At 43.4% G+C, this 24702-nt stretch overlaps 2 protein-coding genes and 1 long non-coding RNA gene across 6 annotated transcripts in view; 1 reads left to right on the forward strand and 2 right to left on the reverse strand.

Moving 5' to 3' along the window:
• The window catches only part of adcy8 (adenylate cyclase 8 (brain)), a 125422-nt gene extending 118601 nt beyond the window's left edge, over window positions 1–6821 (reverse strand). For 2 of the 4 annotated variants that reach the window (XM_078934413.1, XM_023965392.2), the window contains exon 1: window positions 5023–6821. In XM_078934413.1, the coding sequence (XP_078790539.1) occupies window positions 5023–5910 (888 nt within the window). In that variant the 5' untranslated portion in view covers window positions 5911–6821. The remainder of the gene's footprint in view (window positions 1–5022) is intronic. The other 2 variants (XM_078934411.1, XM_023965391.2) reach the window with 1 other exon arrangement.
• Window positions 6822–7125: 304 nt separating this feature from the next.
• Window positions 7126–24702, forward strand: part of LOC144986681 (uncharacterized) — a 51410-nt gene continuing 33833 nt past the window's right edge. Inside the window, exon 1 of the long non-coding RNA XR_013650528.1 lies at window positions 7126–19030. This is a non-coding gene — a long non-coding RNA (uncharacterized LOC144986681). The remainder of the gene's footprint in view (window positions 19031–24702) is intronic.
• The window catches only part of LOC111949089 (tripartite motif-containing protein 16-like), a 5546-nt gene continuing 2303 nt past the window's right edge, over window positions 21460–24702 (reverse strand). Inside the window, exon 1 of the mRNA XM_023965396.2 lies at window positions 21460–24702. This exon is cut by the window's right edge and continues 2303 nt beyond it. Coding sequence (XP_023821164.1) covers window positions 21971–23629 — 1659 coding nt within the window. The 5' untranslated portion in view covers window positions 23630–24702 and the 3' untranslated portion in view covers window positions 21460–21970.

Genomic DNA, 24702 nt, shown 5'->3' on the forward strand with positions numbered 1-24702 from the left:
TGGAATGTGAGTGACTCATCCCGACTCATGTTTGCGTCCAAAAAATGCTGGTGATGTCTTTGTGACAAACAAGAAACTCCGAAAATTCACATGTTTGCATCAACATGGAAACTTCTGTGAGGCCATCAAACTATATTTTTCATGTACTATGAACCACATATGCTAAATTTAAAAAAAGTGAGTCTCTACTGACACTTGCATGGCTAAAAACAAAGTTGAAGAGCGACAAAGTGAGGGTTAAAGGAGGTCTACCGTTTTTCCGCACAATAAAGTGTACTTTAAAGAACAAATTTTTTCATAAAAATATTCCAGAGCATTTTATATATGGATTCATTCTGGTTGTGTTTACTGATAATGAAGCAACTTTGAGAGGAACATGGAACTGAGTCAAAATGTTAGTCTGTTATTTTTTGTCTGAGTTCCAAACCAGGTTGGGTTTTATTGTGAAAATGCTAATGCATCAAAGTTTGCCAAATGACCATTTATTGATAACATACCTTATAATCCACAGCAGAACATACCGTATTTACATGTTCAGTTCTTTACTCACTACTGGGAATATAAATGAACTGCAGCTGGCAAATAAAATGGTGGATGACAAAAAATATGATGTATTTTAATAACTAAGAATTAAAAAGACAATTAGACATGTAAGAAAGCTAAGAGTAAATATTATGGTGCTAAACAATACAAAACAATGACTAAACAAGTGATCAAAAAGTCTGATTACATGCAGACTTATGGGTTAAATTAGGTAAAAGAAGTGCTGCTAACAAAAGGCAAAAAGACTGAGTAAAGTGGAAAATATTAAACCAAATGTACATGACACAAAATTAACTGGTGAACCTTAAATACATGAACAGGAAAAAGATGAAACTCCAAAAGCCCACTGAGACGACTGTTGTTGTGAATTTGGGCTATATAGATAAAATTGAATTGAATTAAGAGCTGAGTAAAACTAAACATGTTAGACATGTAAGAGAGGACAGAGGAGTAACTGAACATGTTTGCACAACAAAATTTGCAAAAGTTCAGACTAATTTGATCTGTTTTTATGGAAAAAGCAGATTCTTGTCTTTCTAAAGGAAAAAATGTTACAAAACAAAAGGAGACTTCTGAGCAATGTAAACATGTTTGGTTTTTTACATTTCTTACATTAAAAAAAACATACAGGATGACAACATGGTGATACGTAAAACAGTGTGTGAGTCTGTGAAGTGGGGTATAAAGTAATAGTAGTAAGTCACTAGTATTATTTGCTAATAACAAAAGTAACAAAAACACATTATCAGAAATTGTGATGTTAATACTTAGAAATACGTTTTTCACAGGAAAGTCCAACAGAAAAGTGACAAAAAAAAGACAAAAAATAGAAAAAATTAAATGAAATGATATTTTGTAGTGGTTTCAGTGCACAAAACCTGTGCAAGAATGAACAGCATATATTTATCTTTGGAAATAGAGGATAATACAGAAAATCCAATTTTATTGTGATTTTTTTAATGCCAAACTTGATTACACTATTAATAATAACTTGGGGAAATAGTTATACAGAGTGAGTCAGTGAAATGGTGAGTGGGAGGGGCTGAAACGTTTCTTTTTTTAAAAGGGATTCTTCCTGTTGACGTGTTTTGTTTGGTCGGTTTGTCTGTGCAATTCTAAGTAAGAAATGTCTCAGAGGACACTAAATGTGCACAAGAAGTCAAACAAGAACTGAATTAAGATTCTTTAACAGTTCAGGTCCTGCTGTGAGAACGAAACAAAGCTGGTCTGGATCCTAGATCCACGCGGTGAGCTGATGGAGCTGTCAGGCTCCAAAAGGAACCAAGTCAAATCTTTCCTGTTTTGCATCATAGTTCCATCAAGCTGAGAGAAGCAGCCGAACCAGACGAGGGAAAGCTGGACCCCCCCCTGAGCTGCAGCTGCATTACATCTACAAAGAGGCGGTCTGCAGGTTCCACAGCTCCTTCATAGTGAAGCATGATGGGATAGGGGGTGACAGCAGCAGTGTGGGGGGGGGCTTCGCTCTTCCGGGCCTCAGATGGAGCCGTACTGAGCGTGGTGTTCCCGCAGGCGGGGGGGCTTCCTGCGCGGATCACTAAAGAGCTGGAACCACGGTGGCTCTGTGGTGAAGTCCCTCTACAGAAACCCCTTCAGACGTCAGGAGCTGTCATCCCAAACACAAAGAGAACCCCAAAACAGCCTCATTTTCACCGTCTATCAGAGAAAACATGACAATATGCGCCTCCTAAGCCTGGTGACAACAGTAAATGTGCAGCCTCATCATCAAAACCAAATGGATCTCGGCCATTATTTTGCTGGCTGCCACCAGGAAACATCATTCCAGGAAAGATGGAAAAAAATCAAACATCTGTACTGGTACTAGGGCTGTAACGATTCATTTTAGCAACAATTCCACTGAATTCAATATTTGCTGTTGCTGATTCAATTTACTTTAAATTTTGGTTCATTTTAAATGATTCACTGACCTAAAATCAAGGACAGTTTTAGCCAAAACTTTCAGCAGTGTTACTCAGAGATAAACACCTGGTACTGAACAGTACAGGTGACGTTTTCCAGATTCCTTTGTATTTCTTGAAAGAAAATCAACTGTAAATTAAATATCTGTAGCAACAAACAAGTAAACAAGAATGAATGTCAAATCCATTCACATTTTAGTTTCCTAAAGTTCAGCCCACTGTTGTTTTTTCACACCTGATAGCTTGATCATTTCATGCTGTCATCACGTGTGTTGTCCGCTGTGATGCATTTGGTCGTTTTTACGATAAACCTACAATTTCTCAATCCATTTGGTATTTTCCGATTTTGATTTGATAATCCATTGATCTCATTTTGAAATGAATTTTTAATGGCATAGGATCGATGTGATTCTGCCTCAGACAGATCAATCGGATTGGATCGTAGGAATGGAAATTGATTTATCGATTCATTAACTGTTAAACTGCTAATCTGTACACAATCAATACAACCCTTCTCCTCGTTAAAGTGACCTTTGTCTGTGACCTTGGCAGTAAGGCTGCCCTCAAGATAACTGTTCCAGAGATATCCCAGACATTCCATTCAAGGCATGAAACAGCTTAATGCTTCAAAACGATTCAAAACATTCCAGAACACTTCAAATTTTTTTTAATTGATTCAAAACAATTCAAAGTACTTCACGACCGTCTGAAAATGTCACAAGAACAGAGAACGTCTTTTGTGAACGTTGGAAGATTGAGATCTCTGTTAATTTAAAAAATACAACATGAAATATGATGTTTCATTTTTGATATTTGCCCCCTTGTGCTTTTAGCATAAAGAATTCTGACATCCTGTTGCTGTTTCCCTCATTCAGAATGTACAGACGTTTCTTTGAGAATGAACACACAGTTTACCGTACTATTTTTGTTTTTGTTTTTCTCACATTATTGTTTCAGAACAGTGGGCTTCTTTTATTTTGAAATTTTGCATGTGGAAGTAACTTAATTTCTGTAAACTCAGATTTTATTTTGGGCTATGTTACATTCACAGCAGCAGTCGGATGAAATCTGGGTAGATTTTGACTCCATCGTCAAATCTTTGGTTTATTAAACTCTGTTCTGTTTGGACTTTTGAGCCAACAGCTGATGAAGAGACGAGACGCACTATGATCATGTGACAATTCAGCGGAAAACGCCGTTGAGTCTGGGAAATGTTTTCATCCAGAACCACATGGATCTACACCACCATGAAGAATCTGTCTTCAGGTTGGAGTTTGAGAAGCTCGTTCACACAGCAAAGCTTCAAGTGGCGCCACAGAGAAACACACTTCCTGCTGCCAAACACGGACCCCAAGTCACACATGACGACACAACCAGCTGCAGGTTCTGTTCAAACGACTGGAGCAAAGAAAGTTCAGCGCAAACGGGATCTTCACACTTTCAGAGGAGCCAATGTAGTCCCAGACGCGCGCACACACACACACACACACAAATACAAATTTGGACACATACACTCATATAGAAAAAATACACATACATACACGCAAACACAAATAGACATGCAAAAGATACTCATGCACAAGCAAAAACACACAAATTGATATTTACTTAATCAACTGCACACAGATCCACATACACTCACACCGAAAGAAATACAAGTGCACACACACGCGGACACACAAACAGATACTTAAACAAATGCACGCACAAATGCATACTCACACAAACACGGACACACACAGGTAAAAAAAAACATGCAAACAAACACACACACACACACGCAGACACAATGAATACACACAACACTCACCCTTCCTCACATGTGCGTACAAACACACACTAGTATTTAGAGAGACTAAAAGATTAAAGAAAGATTGAAGAACAGAAATCCAAAAAAGGAAAGAAATGGAAATATTTCTAGATGGAAAAAAGGAAAAAGGCTATAAAAGTGAATCAATGGATGAAGGACGAGTTAAAGACTGAGGTTAAAAAAAATGAAAGAAGAGTAAAGAAAGAATAAAATAAAGTAAATGTGAACTATGGAAGATTTGGAAAAACAACAGGGGGAACATTCAAAAATTAAAAAAGGGGATGAATGAAAACTAAAATGAAGGTAATTTAGGAAAAAAAAAAGTTAGAAAACACTGAAAGAAAAAAGGAAAGAAAGAGTAGATGAAAAAAAATGAATAAAATTCAGAAAAGGTACAGAAGTAAAATAAAAAGCCTTCAGAGGATCAAAAGAAAACGAAAAAATGACATTGACCGGTAGGTGGAGCTCCACATGTTCAGAGCTGCAGCGCTTCGCCGCGCGCGCGCGTGGGCGGTGGACAGCTCCCGGTGCTGAAGGCTGTGCAAACAAACTGCGGCGTGTCTGAACCCGCAGAACTAAAGCGCAAAGGCAAAGTCTGCGCTGTTTTCTGCAACATTTTGCTGCCATAAAAAGTTTCTGCGGCTGAAAACAACACATGTGGATGACGGGGTGGCGGGGTAAAAGATGCGTTGGTGCAAGGGGAGCTGAAGATGAGGAGAAGATGGAGCTCACCTGGTTGGTGGAGAGCTGCGCGCTCTCGGAGATGAGCAGCTGCACCAGGACGTGGAGCCCCGAGGTCAGGAGGCCAGCCAGGATGGCCCAGGTGAGCGGCAGCGGCAGCATGTTGTAAGTGGCGAACAGGGTAAAGAGCACGTACCCCACCCCGTCCCCCAGCAGCCCGTAGCCCAGCCCGGCCGCCAAGATCTGCGTGGCCATGGCCACCCAGGTCACCACGCCGCTGTACTGCAGGTAGCTGTGCGACGTGGTGTCCTTCCGCACCACCACTAAGGCACAAATGACGACCTCGATGCCCGTGAAGAAGCCCAGCAGCGTCCCCTTGATGGGGTCCATGGGGGAGGAGGCCAGCGTGAGGTGGAGCACCAGCAGGGTGAGCTTGGTCACCACGTCCAGGATGTTCATCACCACCACGGATTTGCGCCTCTGGCCCAGGAAGTAGCGCTGGTACAGCTGCTCCAAGTCGCGCGACTTGAAGGAGTTGCGCAGGGTGGGGAAGATGACCCCCCGATAGGTGTAGCCCCAGTTCAGGAAGAAGTCCGAGTTGCTCGGCGCGCAGTCGAGCTGAAGGAAGCCCAGGTCGCTGCTGGCGCGCTCCGGGAACACTTTGGTCCCACCGTTGTTGTGCCGGTCCCCGACCGACGTCCGCCCCGCGGACTGCTTCCGTGCGCCCGAACCGGGCTCGTACTGCTGGTCCGAGCCGCTGCTCCGAGCCGCCCCGCCTCCCCCGCCCTGCTCGTGGATGAAGCGCTGCTCGGTGATGTGGCGCACGGCGGTCTGCCACAGCAGGCGCTTGGGTCGCGCGCTGCCGTTGCCGCCGTTGCCGCTGTTGATGGTGTACAGCTCCTCGCTGGCGCTCGAACAGCGGACCTCGGACAGCTCCATCCCGCCGCGCGCTGCTCTGACGCCTGTCGTGGGCTTTTACCTCTGTGTGTCGGCTCCTCTCCTCCCTCAGCGCTGTTGGGGAGACGACATCCTCTCGTGTGCATCGAACCGGGGGCGCGTGCTTTTCTCACGGCGTGCGGCGAGAACGGCACGTGGGGAATTGTGGCTGGAGGTCATCTTCAAGAAGCGGGTCCAGTGAAGAAGAAGCGGTGCGTGGATCCTGCACGAGAGGAACTCCCAGATCAGCGCCGCCGCGCGCCGCGCTGAAGGCACCATGGGGGGAGAGAGGAGGAGGAGAAGGAGGAGTGGGGGGGTCACGGGTAGCCCAAATCCACGAAGGGGTGGGGAGGTGGGGGTGCAAGCGGCGGCAGATTTCTTTGAACCTTAACGACGGCTGGTTCGTGCGTCGGTGGCACAGCTGGATCCGCTTAAAGACCCATTATTTCCTGTTTGCGCGTGCGGCTGCACAGAACACCAGCAAAATCCCGCGTCTTTTTTAGCAGCATTCAAAAAGAAAAACCCAAGAAAATCCAGGAAAAGAGAGCAAAAAGAAGAAAAGTGTAAAATCCCAGAAAAAATAATAATCACAAATTGCAACTTGGTAGGCGCGTGAGGGTTTTCACGCGGGAACAGCGAGCAGGAGGATCAGCCGTCCTTCTCCATGGACTCGGCTTGTCGCGCGAGGCGAAGGCGCGCGTCTCCATCCAGAAAAATGCCGCGTGAGGTTAAGAGAGTGGAGCTTTCTTCCTCCTCCTCCTCCAGGTCCACCTGCTCCGGTTAGCCGTCTCTCCGCGCGCTTCTCCTGGCTGCTCGCGCGCTCCTCGGTGTTTGAAACGCAGCAGCCGCCGCGTGGAGGAGATCTGAAGAGGCGCGCGGCGGGGCCAGCGAGTCTGCTGCGCTCCGCTTTGACGTCATTGCGGCGCGTGTGCGCGTGTCTTCCCTTTTTCTCGTCCCACACTTTTCTTCTTCTCTCTTCCGCATCTCTTTCTGCTTTCCTTCTCAGTCTTCCACGTTTCCTTCCCTTCATCTTGAATCAGGAACGTTTTTTTTTCTTCTATGTTTTTCTTCTTCTTTTTTTTTCTAAACATTTGATGTAGCTTCATAAGTAAAAATCATGTTTACTGCAGAGACCTAAATGCTGAGTCAAGATCAAACTGGATATTTTACATGTTTTGTTTTTATCATTCATGTCATCTAAATAAAAAAAAAGCAAAACATAAAAATAAAATCCTCAGAAAAATGAATCCTCAGTAGAAACTGGCTGCCTCTGCCAGGTCAAAGGTCCATTGCAACCATAGAGTTTTTTGTTTATCTGGACCACACGAGGATGTGGATTAACTTTTGTGCCTCCACCTTAAAGTGAATTTCTAAAGTTCGCCGAGCAACCAAAGCGCAAACTTGCCGCCGCAATGTTGTTGCCATGGTAACAATGGGCTTTTACCATGTTGTTTGATGTGATTTGGGAAGTTCCTTTAAGTCAATTAGGTGTCCGTTTCAAGACCACTATATTATCGAACCATTCAGTTTATATTTTTGTACAACTTTATTGTCTAAAATGAAATAAACCAAAAGACACAACTTTAAATTATATCTATATACAATTACAAGACTGAATTCATGGCAAGAAAAAAAATAATATTTATTAAGATTTCACACTTTTAGTCAAAATTTCTTCTGCCAAGCTTTTATTTTGAAAAAATTTACTGTAATAATTGTCTTAATTTCTGGAAATACAAGACATCAAGACTGTGTCTGAATTCCCTCAATAATGCCTAACCGCTGAAAGACTTTTTATTGGCCTGGATTTAAATGTTACTCGGTCACATCGTCACAACGTTTATCTGAAATGTCAAATATGATGTCACCCATTTTCAAAGTAAAAACCTAATAAAAAAGAATATTTTTATAAAAACTAGTTATGAATCAACTGTTTTCTGATAATGAAAACTTGATGATTCATGCAAAATACTTCAAAATTTTTTCAAATGACAAATTATTCAAACGCAATGCACTGTGGTCTATATTGGCCAGTCGGGTTAGCATCATCTGCACACTAGTTTTTAGCACACTTCTGGGGAATTTCTATGGCACTGGATTTGGGACCTTATATATAGTAGACTATGTAAGGAGGGAATTCAAGCATAACCCTGAAAGTGTTCTTTTTTTGTCTGAACCTCAATTTTTAGCTGCTTCATTGATGTCAACAGCGCTTGTCAACTCCAACATGTTGTAAAAAGTTTTATTTTTCATTTGAATCCATTTTTTCCAGACCTGTCCAACTGTAACGGGGACAGGCCCCATCAACCCCGTGGCCCCAAAGGGGAGACAATCGAATAGATTACATTTTTTTCCAGTCCAAAAATGTTCGCTAACAGGAAATAAAATCTTTTTACTCTTCACTTTAGAGATTTCCTCCTTTTATGTTGAGGCACAATATTTCCTGCACCATAAGGCGCATTTTAAGGTCCTAATTTAAAAAATAAACACAGTGCGCCTAACAATATACCTGATATGAATTAATACTGGCTGTGTTTACTGACATCAAAGCAATTTATAGAGAAACATGATCCTGTCAAAATGTCAGTATGTGTTTTTTTTTTACAAGCTGCAAACAAGGTTGGTTATTTTGTAAATTGGTAGCGTGGTAACGTAATGTTACCAAGGTTGGGAGTTGGCACCTTTACAGTAACGATAGTTTTAGTGATATCAGTCAATTTTTTTTACGTGTTGCAAACAAGATTGGGAGAAACAGCTATTGTAAATTCAATTCAATTCAATTCAATTTTATTTGTATAGCCCAAAATCAAAACAACAGTCGTCTCGATGGGCTTCGAAGTAAAACATGAAATCAAAAGGATCACGAATACAAAGAGTTCAATAGAAAAATACTAAAATGAACTAACAAACTGACTAAGCTATACTGGCATCCCTGCCCTTAGACCCCCCTTCGCGGTAAGGAAAAACTCCCAAAAAAAACGGATTCCAGAAAAAACGAAGAAACCTCAGGGGTGCCCACATGAAGGAGGGATCCTAAATGTGCTAATGTGTCTAATGCTTCTAACATGGCTATTCTGTAGCGTGTTACAAACAAGTTTTAGACTTACTGTGAACGCAGTTAATAAAGTCTGACTGACTGACAGACTTATATCTGACTCGCTTAATGCGCCTCATATTTCGGTGCACCTCATCTATGACATTAGTTAAAAAATATACCATTTATTGAGGGAGCGGTGGGTCTTTCAATCCAGTGCCCACTATAGTGCTGTAAATACGACAGTTGGTTGGATGGACTACAAACTGCAACACAATGTGTCAAATCTTTAGGAAGTCTATGAAACAGGTACAAATACTGTATAAGATGATTTGCAAATTTTTGGAGAGTGTTTGAGCACCCAAAGTTAGCATTCCTGCTAAGGAATTGTGCTTCTTGGATGCCTCCCTAGGGAGCCATTCCAGCCATGTCCCACCAGGAGGAGGCCTTGGGGAAGACCCAGGCTGTGCTGGAGGGACTGTGAAGCTCTGCTGGCCTGGGGGTCTGCTTTGAGGTACTCCTGGCAGAACTGGAAATGCAGAGGAGGAGGGGGGGTTCTGGAAATTTCTGCTTAGCCTGCTGACCCCGTGCCCTGGATCTGGATGAGTGGAAGAGGACAGATGGATGGGCTGAAGCAGAAATGTTGCTTTAAAGCATTGTGATGCAGTTACTGTGATGCAAGTGTCTCCTGTAAGCTCCAGTCTACCGTTTGTTCTGCTGCTGCGTCTGTAAATAACCCTAAAGCTAAATAAATAAAATCTCATATTCAGACGAAAAAAGCTCCCGAATGACGCATGTTACTCACAAGCAGAGAAGCTGGAATTGGTCCCGACAGAGAATCTCAGTGATGTTTTACACTCATCCATGCAGACCGAGACAGTCGCCGTCTCGCCACAAGGAGGCCGATTAAAGCCAGATTAAATCCGATTTAACAGAGTGTCATCAAGATGCCCAAAAAACCGGAGACAGAGGTTCCTTCATCCCCTGCTGTGTGCATGAGTGTCTTGCCCCACTTTTCCACTGTGGCGGGAAGGAAAGCAGCACCAGGGCCTGTCAGAGCTCTCTGGACTTGGATTAGATCGGGAAGAATGATTTCTTCTCAAACCTCAAAGATTAGCAAAGGGGTTCTCTTTGCAAGAGAAGAGAACCCACACATGGCTTCAGGCAAAGGGGAACTTGCCTCATTGCTATTCAGTCTATTTTTACTCTTCTCTTCTCTGCTTCTGTCTCCAGAAGCTCCTTTTTGCTGATTCCCAGGAAAGGAGAATTACTGAAATCCCCCACCCAAGACTAAGCCCAGCGAGTGCCATCAAGGGCCCATAAAAGCTGCCTATTATTTAACATGCCCTTTACTTGTCCCCGTAAGTGGGGCATTATAACCAATGGGGGGGGGATGGCTGAGAATTTGAAGCCGTGCATCTTCACCAAGATAAAGTGCCGTGTGCAAATAGGGCTGCTGCCAAAGACAATAATGTAATGAACACTTCCTACTTTCTGGTTGACATTTCCAATAAATGTCTTTTATCAAAATTTCAAAACAATATAACAGAATAATGCATTCGTCATCATGTCCTTACCACTCAGCAGAGTGACATTAAAGAAGAATAATTTTGTCTATTCCCACATATTGTTATTACCAATGGAGCCCTGGACATCACATAAAAACAAAAGATTCAGCACAAAATAATATTTTATGTGCACAGTTTTATGTGCACAAATTAGTATCTTGTCTGCACCAATTTCTGCGCACAAAATGCTAATTTGCAAACTTTTTTTAAAGTCATGTTCAATACTTCGTAATTATCAGCGCAAAGAGTTTTTTGACGTTTTTTATTTACTGTGTGATGTCTATGAAGACTCTCATTCATCCAGGTTGGTTCCATTGTAGTAGGTTTAGGGGATGTCATCTGGACTTGGTTTTAAAGTTAGAAGACATTTCACCTCTTATCCAATATGCTTTGTCAACCTGTGTGATGTCAACCTTTACTGTGTGATGGAAAAAGTCAAATTATTTTGGTTTTTAAATCATAAATATATTTCTTATAAATTTCACACATGTTTGAAAAAATATAGAGCAAGCATAATAGGTTGACTTCAGTTTTATTTTTAATGCTGCACTGGCTAGTTATCATATGAGATGCCTTTTAAAAAAAAAACAATTTTTAGTAATGAAACTGTACGGGTCTGAGTGTCTAACCAATTTTGCTTTAAATATTACATATTAGTTTGTCATTAAAAGTTTAAGTAGTTTTTCAAACAGTTGCTCACCTTTTGGCACATCCCTTCTGAGGGTCTCCACAAAAAATCAGCTTTCACTCTTTTGCACCTGTGGTGAAACAGAGATTTCTACACCTGATTCTCTTCCTGTCGCAACCCTGTATTTTATCCAAGCTGGGGACCGCCACAAAGGGATTAAGACTTGGGCCCCTTTGTGGCTAAATAGTTAGGCTGTAGCGTGAAGGGTCTTGCCCAAGGACCCACACTGGATAAAGCTCATTGTGCCCCCTGGGAAGTGAACCCTGGTTTCCTAACAGCCTGGTTTCCTCCAGGCGCTCATATATAGCAAGAGGTACATATTTGTATCACACAACACACACAACAAGGAGGGCAGTCAGCAGTTATTTTCTGTACGCAGCCCAAACTCTTGTGGGAGGGGCCAGTGGCTGGTGTGGGGGCAGTGGTTGTGTATTGGCTAGTCGGGCCTGGTGGTCCTCTTGACAGTGGGAGGATTCTTGTGATTCCTAAATTGGGGATCATGTTCCATCCAAGCCGGGAAGTGAAAGTTCATGGTGACATGCTTGTGCACTTTGGAGACTGGAGTCTAACCGATATTTTATCCTTGAAGGTGTGGAGGGGGGTCAGCCCTTGCCTTTGCCCTTTTTGCAGGGCAGCCTGGGGGTCTGTTCTGGTGCCGTCAGGGTCCTCCTCTTTGTTTGATGGGGGTTGTTCAGGATCCTTGGGCAGTGGTGAACTCATCACCACAGGTTCTAAACAATGGATCCTGGGCTCCGCCCTTTGGGACCTTTGGGAAGGACCCCAGGAGTTCAGGGGCCTGGTTTCTACCTCGGCTGGAGCTTCTCTTTTCAGTGTGCCCATGAACTCTTGCTTTTAAATAGAAAGGGTTCCTCTGGGGTCTCTCCAATCGTGTCTGGATGTCTCCCTTTCCATGGGGGGTGGGGGTCCTTGCCTTCCCTGTCTCCTTCTTCCACCAACAACAACGGTGCACAATCCGGCCTTTTATTTGCCTGTCCCAAGTCTGGGTAAATGTTGAAGGCTGTTTTAGAAAGGGCATCCAGTGTGAAACCAAAGACTGGAAAAAAACCACTTTGTAATCCTATTAAATATATGTTTGATGTTTGTTTAATTAATATGCTGTTCACCTTGAACTAATGTTATGAGTCTAACATGGGCGAGTGATAAAGTTAAAGGCTTCATGCTAATGTGCTGTCTCCATATAGACAACATACTGTAGCTGCTGGTTCAAATTTATTTTGACTTCTTACAGTGGAATCTTTCTCTAACAGCACTATCACGGCAAAATGAAGCGCATCGGTCTGAGGGCCCCTCAGCCGCCAAAATTCCTCACCCCTTCAGAAATGAAGCAGTTTGGCCCAGACCTACTCATTTCAGGGTGTCAGGCTTATGAAAGCGCCACAGGGCCACACGACAGCTCATCAATTCCAGAGGGCCATAATTTCAGGTTTCAGTGACAAGATGACAGCAAAAGCTCACCCTGCACTGGCATGCATACAGCTTAATGATGAAGGACAAATTTCTTCTTTTCCCAAAGCTTTGCCTTACGCTGTGTCAGAACTGAAGCCTCATCACTACAAGCCCTCCAGCTCCTTCCACAGTTAAAATGGATACTACCTTGAATAATAAATTGGACATGGGACAGATTTCAGCACTTTAGTAGCTTTTATTCTAAACATTTATTCTTTCTAGAGCTCAAAGGCTGCCACTAAACAAAGAATCCACAAGTACACTTTTGCTTAGCATCGCTGTGGCACGATGTATGGGCTATTTTTTTTCAGTTTAAAGGAAAGCCTTGATTACAAAAGGGGTTTATACCTCTGGTTTGTCAGAACATTCATTACCCCTGTTGTTAAACTAAAATATGTCCAACACAAGAGGACTTTAGCTCTCAACTGTTTGCCCAGCTGTTGGACAGGACAAGTTAAAAAATAAAATTAAATAAAAATAAAAGGTGTATGTTATTTAAGTGCGACAAAGCACAAAGATTGATGGAAATTCATTTTGGCCAAACATAATCCGTGCGGCCAAGGAAATTACATGCGAATAGTCACTTTCTTAAATCAATTGAGACAAAGAAGTTGCAATACAATTATAATTACAAGTATATAATTGTTGTTTACATACTTTTATAGCATACTAAAAGTTGTAAACTTGGACATTAAAACTTAAGATGAGATGTAAACTAAGATATAAACTTAGAGGTGAGCTTGAATGTAAACTAAGGTGTAACCTGAGGCGTAAACTTCAACGTAAACTTGCAAATATTCTAAGATGTATACACATGTTTAAATAGGATTAAATCTTAAACATGAACACAACATTAGACATAAACAAAAATGCAAAACAAGGCACAAATTTCAGCATAAACTAAGAAATGAGCTTGGAGGTAAGCTTAGGCAGAAACTTTGACACAAACAACAGTGAATACTTAGACTAAAGCTCGGAAGTAAACTAAGATGTAAACTTTAACGTAGATGTAAATTTATACATAAACCTGGAAATATACCAAGATGTGTACAAAGAGAAAAACAAAACAATAAAAAAATCAACTAAAACTAAAATACAACTTAAACATAAACTTGGACATATACAAAATGATAAACCCTAAATGCAGACTTAGGCATAAACTTTGACATAAACAAAGTTGTAAAGTAAGACAAATACTTGAACATAGACAAAGTTACAAACCTAATTCTAAACTTTTACAAAAAGCTTTGAAAAAGACAAAGTTGTAAAGTAAAAAGAGAAAGTTAAACATAAACTTCGACACAGACAAAGTTGTGAATTTAAACATAACCTTAGACGTAGACTTTGACATAAACAAAGTTTATAAAAATAATGTAAACTTAGACGTAGCCTTTAACATAGATTCAATTGTTTATATCTAAGTTGTAAACTTAGATATAAACTTTAAACTTAAACTTTCATGTGAAATAATTTGCAAACTTAACAGAGTCTCACTTTGACAGGTATTGACTTTTTAAACAATTGAAAACATGCCTGATTTAATATGCAAAACAATTGATTCTTCCTTTTTTGTCATAATAGACTGACAGTAAAGTTGTACCTTAAATTCTAAAACTAAACATGTCGCCGCTCTTTACTTTCAAGATTGCAGCACTAATCCATTCAGATGAAAAATGTAAAAAAACATATTTTTGTTCGTTTTCTTTTTCCAGTGCTATACATGAGGATCTTTTCAGCGGCTTTAATGTAAATGTTACCAAAGACCAGCTCTGGACCAGAGTTATACAGGTCACCCATCTCTGTAGTCAGAAGTACCCAGAATTCTTGGTCTCTCCATGTTTGCATTTTTAAATATTTATGGAAGTAATCAAAATACTTGTAAACCAAACCTGTCAGAAGACTGACTGGCTTTTGGACCTCTGTGGCCGACAGTTTGGTGTAAGCTGTTATCTTGGCCACTGTGTGACCCTCCAGGTCAGGAGTCTCATCAAATGACAGAAAGCTAGTAGCTGTGCCTGCTGCTGCTGCTGCTGCTGCTGCTGCTGCTGCTGTTGATGATGATGATGATGATGATGATGATGATGATGATGATGACTCAGACTCAGACTCCTTCTTAGTGCAGATGAGAACCATTCTCCATGTGACAAAGATTTAATCAAAGGTTTGTGACTCATAACCTGCTCACATCCTCCAGGTTTCACTTCTGTGATTCAGCAGAAGTTTAACCCCCGACCTGCTGGCTGTAGCATCAAAGAGCTCCTCCCAGACAGACAGTTGGGTTAATGTTCTACTAAGTATGTTTTTCAGCAAAGACAAAGGCAGAAATCTGTGTTTTGTTTTATTTTTTCTTCCTTGATACTTGATCTTTTCCGACATGATATGGAAAGGAGGCTGTGGAAAAAGATATTGGACAGATTTTTCTTCATTTTGCAAAGAAAAAAAGACGAGATGAAAGAATTAATGGGGAAGCAATCAGTTTGTTTTCGATGTTGAAGATACAAGAACTGTTGTTTTTATTGACCCACAGCTGTCACTGACTGCAAGGACCAGATTGTTTCCACGCAATTTGCAAACACCTAGTCACTGGTGAAAATGAATTTTGGGCACAGGAAATGACCCCCTCTCCCTGCCAAATGATGACATCACAGCGTAGAACCGTCAAAAACATGAATGGGGTCACAATTTCTTAGTGGGCTCAAAAAACATTAAAAAAACACTAATGAAGACACACTTGTCAGGATTTCCAAAAGAAGGTTTTAAATTATTATGGGATGACAACAGGACTTGGTGACCATGTTGTGTCAAAGTGTGAAAATTGACAACTTTCACATTTTTTCATAATATGAAGAAAGTAAACTTGTTTGAGCAATCTTCACAAAATATCACACACATGCCACCAGGGTAAGTCTACAACCACAACCAAAGTTTTGTTGACCTTTGACCTTGGCAAGAGGCCGCCCACTTGAGTTTTTCAAAATATTCACCAGCTACAAAATCAAACTCCTCTTAGAGATTTCCTCTTAGAGATGTCTCCTCTTAACTCCATGAGCATCATTGTGAAGGAAAAACGTTGGTTTTACAGTTTGTAGATTTCTAACAGCGTTAGCGTGGTTAGTTTGCAAAAGCGCCGTTTCCCTATTTCCCCACTTTCTTTTCCTGAAAATTGTGAAAAATGGCATAGGAACATATTCTTGAAAAAACTGTAGGTGCTCAACTCCGTGCTCATCTTTCTGGCAACAATCTATATGAACAGCTCCAGTCTGGTTTCCGTCCACTTCACAGCACAGAAACAGCCTCCTCAAGATCACTAACGACCTCCTCCTTGCAGCAGATGGTGATTCCTTTTCCATCCTCCTCCTGCTAGATCTAATTGCGGCGTTTGACACCATCTCCCACCCCATTATTCTGGACAGACTTTCCAGTATTGGCATTATTAACCCACCCCTGAGCTGGTTCCATTCCTACCTCTCAGGTCACACCCAGTTCATCCAGTTAAAATCTTTCACCTCTCCCGTGACTCCAATCACCACAGGTGTGCCCCAGGGCTCTGTCCTATTCTCTGGCCCCTTCTCTTCATCATCTGCTTCCTCCCCCTCGGTCACATTTTTCGGAAACACAACATCCATTTTCACTGCTATGCAGACGACACTCGGCTCTACATCTCCTCCAAACCTGGCTCCACTATTTCACCTTCTTCCTTCTCCAATTGTCTTCTTGAAGTCAAATCCTGGTACTCCACAAATTTCCTTAAATTAAAGTGCAATAAGACTGAACTTCTCATTGTTGGCACTAAAGCAAACCCAGTAATTTCTCTCTCCTTTAAATATTCCTCAATATTTCCCTCCCCTCAGGTTAAGAGTCTGGGTGTCATCCTTGACAGCACTCTCTCATTCACTGCCCACACATAACATCACCCGCTCCGCTTACTTTTATCTTCGTATCATTCGTCATCTCTGTCCCTCTCTTACTCCTCACTCCACTCCTCTGTACCTGTCTGAAGTTCTCCTGGATGTGGGAGTTAAAGACTTCCCTGACGGAGGGCTCTGCCAGACATTCCCAGCAGACCCTCACAGTGCATTTAGGTCTCCCAGGTCTTTCCGGCCTCCTTCCCCGCCAGCGAATCTAACTCACCACCAGGTAGTGATCGATGGACTGCTCTGCCCCTGTCTTTACCCGAGTGTCCAACACACTCCGACACAAGGCTGAAAGTCGCCTGAAACAATTACAAAGTCAATCATTGATCTCCTGCCCAGGGTGTCCTGATGCCATGTGTATTGACGGACACCCTTGTGCTCGAACATGGTGTTTGTTATGGACAAACTATGATGAACACAGAGGTCCAATAACAAAACACCACTCGGGTTCAGATCAGAGGGGGGACTCCTACCAATCACCCCCCTCCAGGTGCCACTGTCATTGCCCACATGGGCATTGAAGTCTCCCAGGATGACAATGGAGTCCCCCGCTGGGGCACTTTCCAGTACCCCTTCGTGAGACACCAAGAAGGCTGCGTACTCCAAATTGCTGTTCGGCCCGCAAGCCGAAACCACAGTTAGAGACCTGTCCCCCACCCGAATGCGGTGGGATATGACCCTCTCGTCCACCGGGGTGAACTCCAACACTTGGCGGCTGAGATGGGGCTCACGAATGAGCCCACACCAGCCCGCCGCCTCTCACCAGGAGCGAATACAGAGTGGTAGAGATTCCAACCCCTCTCTAAGGACTGAGTTTCAGAGCCCAGGTTATGTGTGGAGGCGAGCCCGACCATATCGAGACAGTATCTCTCAACCTCTGGCGCAAGCTCAAGCTACTTCCCTCCCATGACGTTCCATGTCCCGTAAGCCAAGTTCCTTGACCGGGGTTTGGGCCACCGAGGCACCCGCCTTTGACTGCCACCCAAACCACATTGCAACAGCCCGTTTTAAGGTCTCCAACAGGTGGTGAGCCCATGGGAGAGTGGTCCCACATCGCTCTTTCGGGCTGAGCCCGACCGGGGTCCGTGGGAAGAGCCCCGGTCACCAGGCACTCGTCTGCCAGCCCCAAATCCAGGCCTGGCTGGTGACGCCAATCCGGGCGACATAATTGGGTCCTGGGTTTTATTCTTCATCAGAGGCTTCTGATAATGTATTATTGTTATTATTATTATTATTATTATCATCATTACTTGTATATTCAAAATATGGGGTGGTTAATAAAAAAAACCTCTGTTGCCAAGGAAATCCAACAGTTTACTTTCTACGATTCTTCTAAAATTGCAGAGATCTGTTCGTCACCCCGAGGAGACCAAAAAATAAAATGGATGCTATAAAGCCAACTAACGTTTGAAAGAAAGTTGTTTTTTATGACTTTGTCACGAAAACTCTGACCAGTGTGACAGACGGGGAGTGAAGGGCCTAAAATCAGCCCGTGAGAGTGGGTTAAGAGAGGGTAATGGGGGGCTGGTCAGGGCAAGAGCACGGAGCGCCTGCGGACCATACATTTTTTTTTTGCTTGTGGAAACTAAAGCAGAAGCTATTTTTAGTGCATCTGAAATTTTTTCAGCCTTTTCTTCGCCTTCTTTCTGGTTCTGCAATGAACCTGTGCTTGTTTGTCAACTCATGTCAGTCACTTTCCTAACTCCTTCTTCAGGTCTCAGCCACCTGCTGGGAAGGTCGTTTCCCAGCTCATTTGTGAAACGCACGCAGCTACCTGCTTTTCACACCTCAGGTCTTACAATTTCCCCCACAAAATGATTTCCTCCACATTATTTGTTTCTACACACTGCTCCGTTGTCTGAGCATTATGGGTAATAACCTTGTTACTGCAGGTTTCTGCTCCACAAGGCCTCGGAGGACTTCTGCAAAACTTTCCAGACTGTTCAAAGGTATAATCATTCTATTTTCTTACTTTGACATCCTTTAACTCCCTTTTTTTAAAAATTCCCCTAATTTTATATTTCAAATCTAACAAACAGAAAAATAGAGGTAATGACTGCTGTCCAGTTCTAACGCATCGATGTGTTCTGACTGGTATAAAGTGTGAGCAGTGAACAAAAGGCTGAAAAGGTTTTGTTGGTAAAATGATCCAAACACTGAGAATGACAACTTGTTTTGAGGATTGTATGTTATCAACAGTAGATAGGTCAATAAAAGGCAAAGAGCAAAGACTTGTGGTTTGTAGCTGCCTTTTTCAGACTGTTGGCTTGTTATCTTCTGGTGTTTAAGCAGCAGAGACGAGGAAGACACAAAGACTGTTGGACTTTTTCATGGAGGGCCATTTGCTCAAACACCTTTTTGTGGGAGAGATTCACTTAGATGACAAGAAAATGTGGCTTCATCTATGGATCAACACCAGCAGGACAGACATCCCCACCGCAGCTCATTGTAGGTGAGTATGTAGAGAACAGTGTTCCCTCATTTGTCACCGAGATACAAAAATAACCCACAATAGATGAAATCCAAAAATAAGGAATATGGATGTTTACTATATGACGAAGACAGTAAAATCAGGATGTTTTTATTGTTAAATTATCAGAAACAACTTTTCTCTGAAGAACAAAGAAATAAAAACACTTCAGTCCAAAGTTTTCAAATGAAGCAAAAAGAAAAGTTGTAAATGTTCTTCTTTCTACAAACACAATCTTCTCCTTCAGTTTCTTCTCTTGTCGTTTCTGTGTAGAACAAACGCAGAGAAAGTCTTTGATTGTGACATCACTGATTCCATTTGTGTTGCAGCCTCCTTCAGTTCACATGACAACACAAAAACATGAACAAAACATTTGTGTGAAATTTGAATTCAAACAGTCAAATCCCAAAGTTAAAAAACCCCCAAGAAAACAGATTTTACTCCAAAAAGTTTGAGATTCATGTTCAAAAATGTCTGAAATCCACATTCTAGAGATTTTTCATTTCTCTCTTTATTTCTGACTACAAACATTACTCCACAGAATATTAACAGTTAAAATATTTAGTTCAAAACAATCCAAAGCAGAGAAATCATTAAAAACAAACATTTCACTTCTTTCAGGAACTATTTGGGTTTACAGAACTCTTTTTACTTTTTATTATTTTCTGTTTTTCTTGGGGGGGGGGGGGGGGGGGGGGGGGGGTTGTTGTTCTAGTCCCTCAGGAATCTCAGGGGTATAGTTGGTGGTACTGGACCCCACGAGTGCAGCACTTGGCCTCCGTCTGTGGCTGGTCGGCCGCCTCCTGCCTGTGCGCCCTGGGATGTGAGGCGCCTCCTGCGGCTGGCTGGAGGGTCAGGGTAGACCTCTTCCCCGGTCCCATCCACCCGTTCCTTCCCGTTCCCACCCCAACAAATCTTTTTTAATTGTAGTAATTGTAATTTCCATTTTACACACCACACACTGCATGTTGGCACCACACACACTACACCTACACACTACATACAGAGGGACCCTGGGATGGGGGGCAGTAGAGCCAATCACCTCACTGGAGACCCCCCATTTCACCTGCAGAACACTGCACACCCACACCACAAGAGATTGGTGGGATCGGGGAGGGGCGGCCAGTCGTCAACCGCCTGGGTCCTCTCAGGGCGGCCTGGCGTGTGGGGATCCTGTTGGCCGGGCCAGTGGCCGGGGGTGCAGTGCTGGGGGGTCGGCTTGCAGGTGGGGTTACTGTGTGGTGACAAGGGGCGGGGGCAGCCAGAAGAATGTGTGTGTGTGTGAGTCTGTGCGTGGGTAGAGACAGGCCTGGGGGCTACCTCGCCAGGACCCGCTGGGGCTCACCCTCCCTTTTGCAGAGTGGGGAGGGCATCGGGGGCGGATACGGGAGGAGGGGTTGAGGAAGGTGTTGTGTCAGGAGGTGGTAGAGGATAGTGTTGTGTATGGGGGTAAGGGTAGAGCTGCGGTTCCGTCGTGATCTTTGTGCTGCTTAGGTCGGACGCCGGGGCTGGTCTGCCCACCACCCAGCTGGAGCTCTGTCACCGCCGGTCATCTGGGTGGTGGGCGGATCCTGGGTCCTCTGGGTCCTGGCTCCATTCTTGGCCCGCATTTCGGTGTCGGCCGCCAGATGGCCCCAATGGTTCCCATCTGGCACGGAGGAGCGCGCCTGTCCTGTGGCCCTGGGGCCCTGACGCTGAGGTCACCCATGCTCCCCGGAGCTGGAGGGGCCCCCCTAGGGAGGCATCCTCTTTACCTGGCTGGGTGGGTGGGCATGTGCACACTATCACACTGCTTCCACTCTGCTTTATCCCTCCTCCTGACCCACAGTGTATTGATGGACAGACATCTTCCGCTTGTCTTGTGCCAGATTTTCACTCCTTGATGTAATATTTGTCTTTCCAGCAGATCTAGCAATAATGCTATGAAGCTTAAAATCATTACTCACTCAAATTAGCAACTTGGCAGTTGTAGCCTGGTGGCTAAAGGCTCCACCTCTAACTGTACTTTTAGAAATTCTGGGAACCAAAAGCAGTCCTGCATTTTTTGAGCAAAGTGTTCTGTTTGGGGGTTAAGATGGGGCCATACCATGCAAGGCTTTACAGGCTAGCAGGTAGACTCTGAACTTAATTCTAAATTCAACTGGAAGCCAGTGAAGTGAAGCTAACACAAAAGTGATGTGTTCTATTCTGCTTGTTCCTGCTAACAATCTAGCTGCTGCATTTTGTAAAAGTTGAAGACTTGTTACATACACAAATAATCCTCTCCACTCCACCTCCCAGTAACAATGAAATGTGTTATGGTTGCCTGGTAACCATAAAATAGTTGAACGTGACTCTCCGCCGCTGTTTGATCTGTGAAAAATACAAAATTGTCTGGGTTAGTATGAATTAATCTCGAGGCATGGCAGTAATTTAATTCAATTCATTTTTATTTATATATCCAAATGTTACAACAATAGTCGTCTCAATGGGCTTCATATCGGTAATTTTATAACAAACACAAAACAAAAACTGATTCTGGAAAAAAAGAAGAAACCTCTGGAGTGCCCACATGAAGGAGGGATCGTCCCACAGGATGAACAGGCGATGTACTGTACAAGAAACTCTTAGAGAAGAATTAGCTTATCTAACACTACGACTACATGTTTAAATAGTCCAGCAGATGGGCTTCATCTAGATGAAGTTGGGGGACGGCTGGGGGCGTGAGACAAGCCAGAGGCAGGATACACAGCTAAGTGCAGGTGCACCGACAAGCCAACTGGAATTTGGAATCACTGCTGCTCCCCCGGAGGGGAATGGGAAAGAAGTACAATGCATGAATCGGACTACACCAACCAGAGGCATGGAGAACTGTTTAGTTCAAAATGATCCAAAGCAGAGAAATAAAAAAAGAAAATAGAAAAAAATCACTTCTTTCAAGAATTATTTGAGTTTACAGAACTCGCCTGTGACTCCGTAACCCAACCCCAGTCCAGCGTAGAGCGGCTGAGTGAATGTGGTCTGGACTCTGTGGAGGAGAGTCATGCTTTCAGAGACGCTGTAGAAGGACAGAACACCTGCTCTGTGATCCAGGTACACTCCTACTCTGGAGGGAACAGGAGCTGAGATGGAATATTTTATGTTGTTGTGGTGAAATGAGAAACTATCTGGAAAACAAACTAAAGACCAAGATTTGTCATTTAAACCAAATCCACTTTCATCTCCAGATCTGCTGATGTTCTTGTTTGCGACTGCTACACACACACCTGTTCCTCTCCTCTCCACCTCCCAGTAACAACGTCCAGTCAGACTCTCTCTACTCAGAACCTGGAACCAATCAGTAAATCTGTCTGGATGATCAGATTCAGACTGAGGTTTTTCCATCACTGTCACCTTTCTGTTCTCCTCTGACAGTAACAGTTGTCTGTTCCCTGTGTTTGGATCCAGTGTGATTTGACATGAATATTTGAAGAAGTCAGCTCTGCTCTTTGGTTCTGGTTCTGGCAGTAAAACATCCACATGAGTGACTGTCAGTGAGATGTTTGTCCATTCCTCTCTCAGAATGTCCTGCAGTTTGTCTCTGAGCTCTGACACAGCTGCTGTCACATCCTCAAAGTATCTCAGAGGACGGACATTGATGCTGGATGAGTGTGTGGACTCACTGAGTGGTGGCAGTGAGGGGTAGTTGAGCAGAAACTGGCTGTGATCCTCTGTGAATGAGAGCTGCTTCAGCTCAGCGTCTCTCCTCTTCAGCTCAGTGATCTCCTGCTCCAGCTCCTCCTGAAGATCTTTGACTCGACTCACTTCAGTTTGCTGCTGGGATCTGATCTGCTGCTTCACATCACTGCTTCTTTTCTGGATGAGACGGATCATCTCAGTGAAGATCTTCTCACTGTCCTTCACTGTTTGATCAGCAGAGTGATTGATGGCCTCCACCTCCTGTTGAAGCAGCTTCACCTCCTTCTCTCTGTCCTGGATTCTCTGCTGGATTTGTTGTTGACTCTCCTCCAGCTCTCTCTGCCTCTCAGTCCTTTCTGCTGCAGCTGAGACTGTGTCGTGGCCTCTATGTTCATCCACAGAGCAGAGATAACAGATACACTTCTTATCAGTGCGACAGAACATCTTCATCACCTCATCATGACGGGAGCAGATGTTCTCCTGCAGGTTCTTGGAGGGTTCCACCAGCTTGTGTTTCTTGAATGCAGCTGCATCCAAATGAGACTGAAGGTGTTTCTCACAGTAAGAGGCCAGACAGATCAAACAGGACTTGATGGCTTTCAGTTTTCTTCCAGTGCAGACATCACAGACCACATCTTCAGGTCCAGCATAGCAGAGATCAGCAGGAGCAGCTTGGAGTCCAGTCTTCTTCAGCTGATCCACTAAATCTGCTAACATGGTGTTTTTCACCAGAACAGGCCTCGGTATGAAGGTCTTTCTGCACTGAGGACAGCTGTGGATTTTCTCCTCTGCATCCCAGAATCCTTGAATACACTTCATGCAGTAGCTGTGTCCACAGGGAATAGTCACCGGATCCTTCAGCAGATCCAGACAGATGGAACAGGAGAAGGTTTCTTGATCCAGATCAACTCCTTTCTGCGCCATTTCTCAACTCAGACACAAAGACTGTGAGAGTTTCACTTCCTTATAAACCAGTTTATCTCTTTTCCTTGAGGTGGTTTCACAGTGAGTTCAGCCTATCAGCTTCTTTCTTCTCTTCCAGTAGGCTACGCCCATCATGACAAGGCAGATCTAAAGGAAAAATGTGAACAAACCGGAGCTGCAGATCCAGAAGAGGACAACTTCAGAGAAGTTGGCTGTTAAACTTTAATAGACACCACACACACAACACATTCACACTAAACACAGAAGGACCCCTGGGTGGGGGGCTCCTCTGTTCAGCAGCAGTGGGGCCCCACTAGAGACCCCCCATTTTACCTGCAGTGCACACACTGCACACCCACACCGCAATTCAACCGCCTGGTCCTCTCAGCGCAGCCTGGCCCCCAGATGGCCCCAATGGTTCCCACCTGGTACGGCAGAGTGCCTGTCCTGTGGCCTTTGGGCCCTGATGCAGGGGTCGCAAGTGCTCCCCGATGCTGGAGGGGCCCTTGTAGGGGGGCTTCCTCTGCACCTGGCTGGGCGGGTGGGCACGTGCACACTGTTACACTGTTCCCTGTCTGCTTCATCCCTCACTCCTGACCCACATTGTATCAATGGACAAATATCTTCCGCTTGTCTTAGTGTCAGATTTCAGTCTCGGATGTAATTTTTGCCTTTCCATCAAATCTAGCCTAAATGCTATGAAACTTAACATCCTAACTCACATAAATCATTAACTTGGTACTTCTATTCCCCTTACTTTGTCCCTCTCTCTATTTGTCCTTATACTGCCCTCCCCTTTCACATTTTCCCCTCTCTCTTCCCTCAGTCCAAAAAAAGAGACAGAGAAATTATATATCTAAAACATGAAATGTGATCAAATAAAAACAAAAAGGTTTATAAAAATATAAATTCTGTCTTTCTAAAAATACATAAGCTTTTATTTTATTAGTAAAATCTGTCCAACACAAAAGGTCTACAACTGTCATTTGTTTGCTCAGTTGTTGGACAGAACAAATTGGAAACATAAAATAAAAAGGAAGAGCATTCAACATAAAATCTTTACCAAACCAAAT

Source organism: Oryzias latipes, chromosome 17 (assembly GCF_053564925.1).
Source record: "Oryzias latipes strain Hd-rR chromosome 17, Olatipes_Hd-rR_3.1".
Taxonomy (NCBI): domain Eukaryota; kingdom Metazoa; phylum Chordata; class Actinopteri; order Beloniformes; family Adrianichthyidae; genus Oryzias; species Oryzias latipes.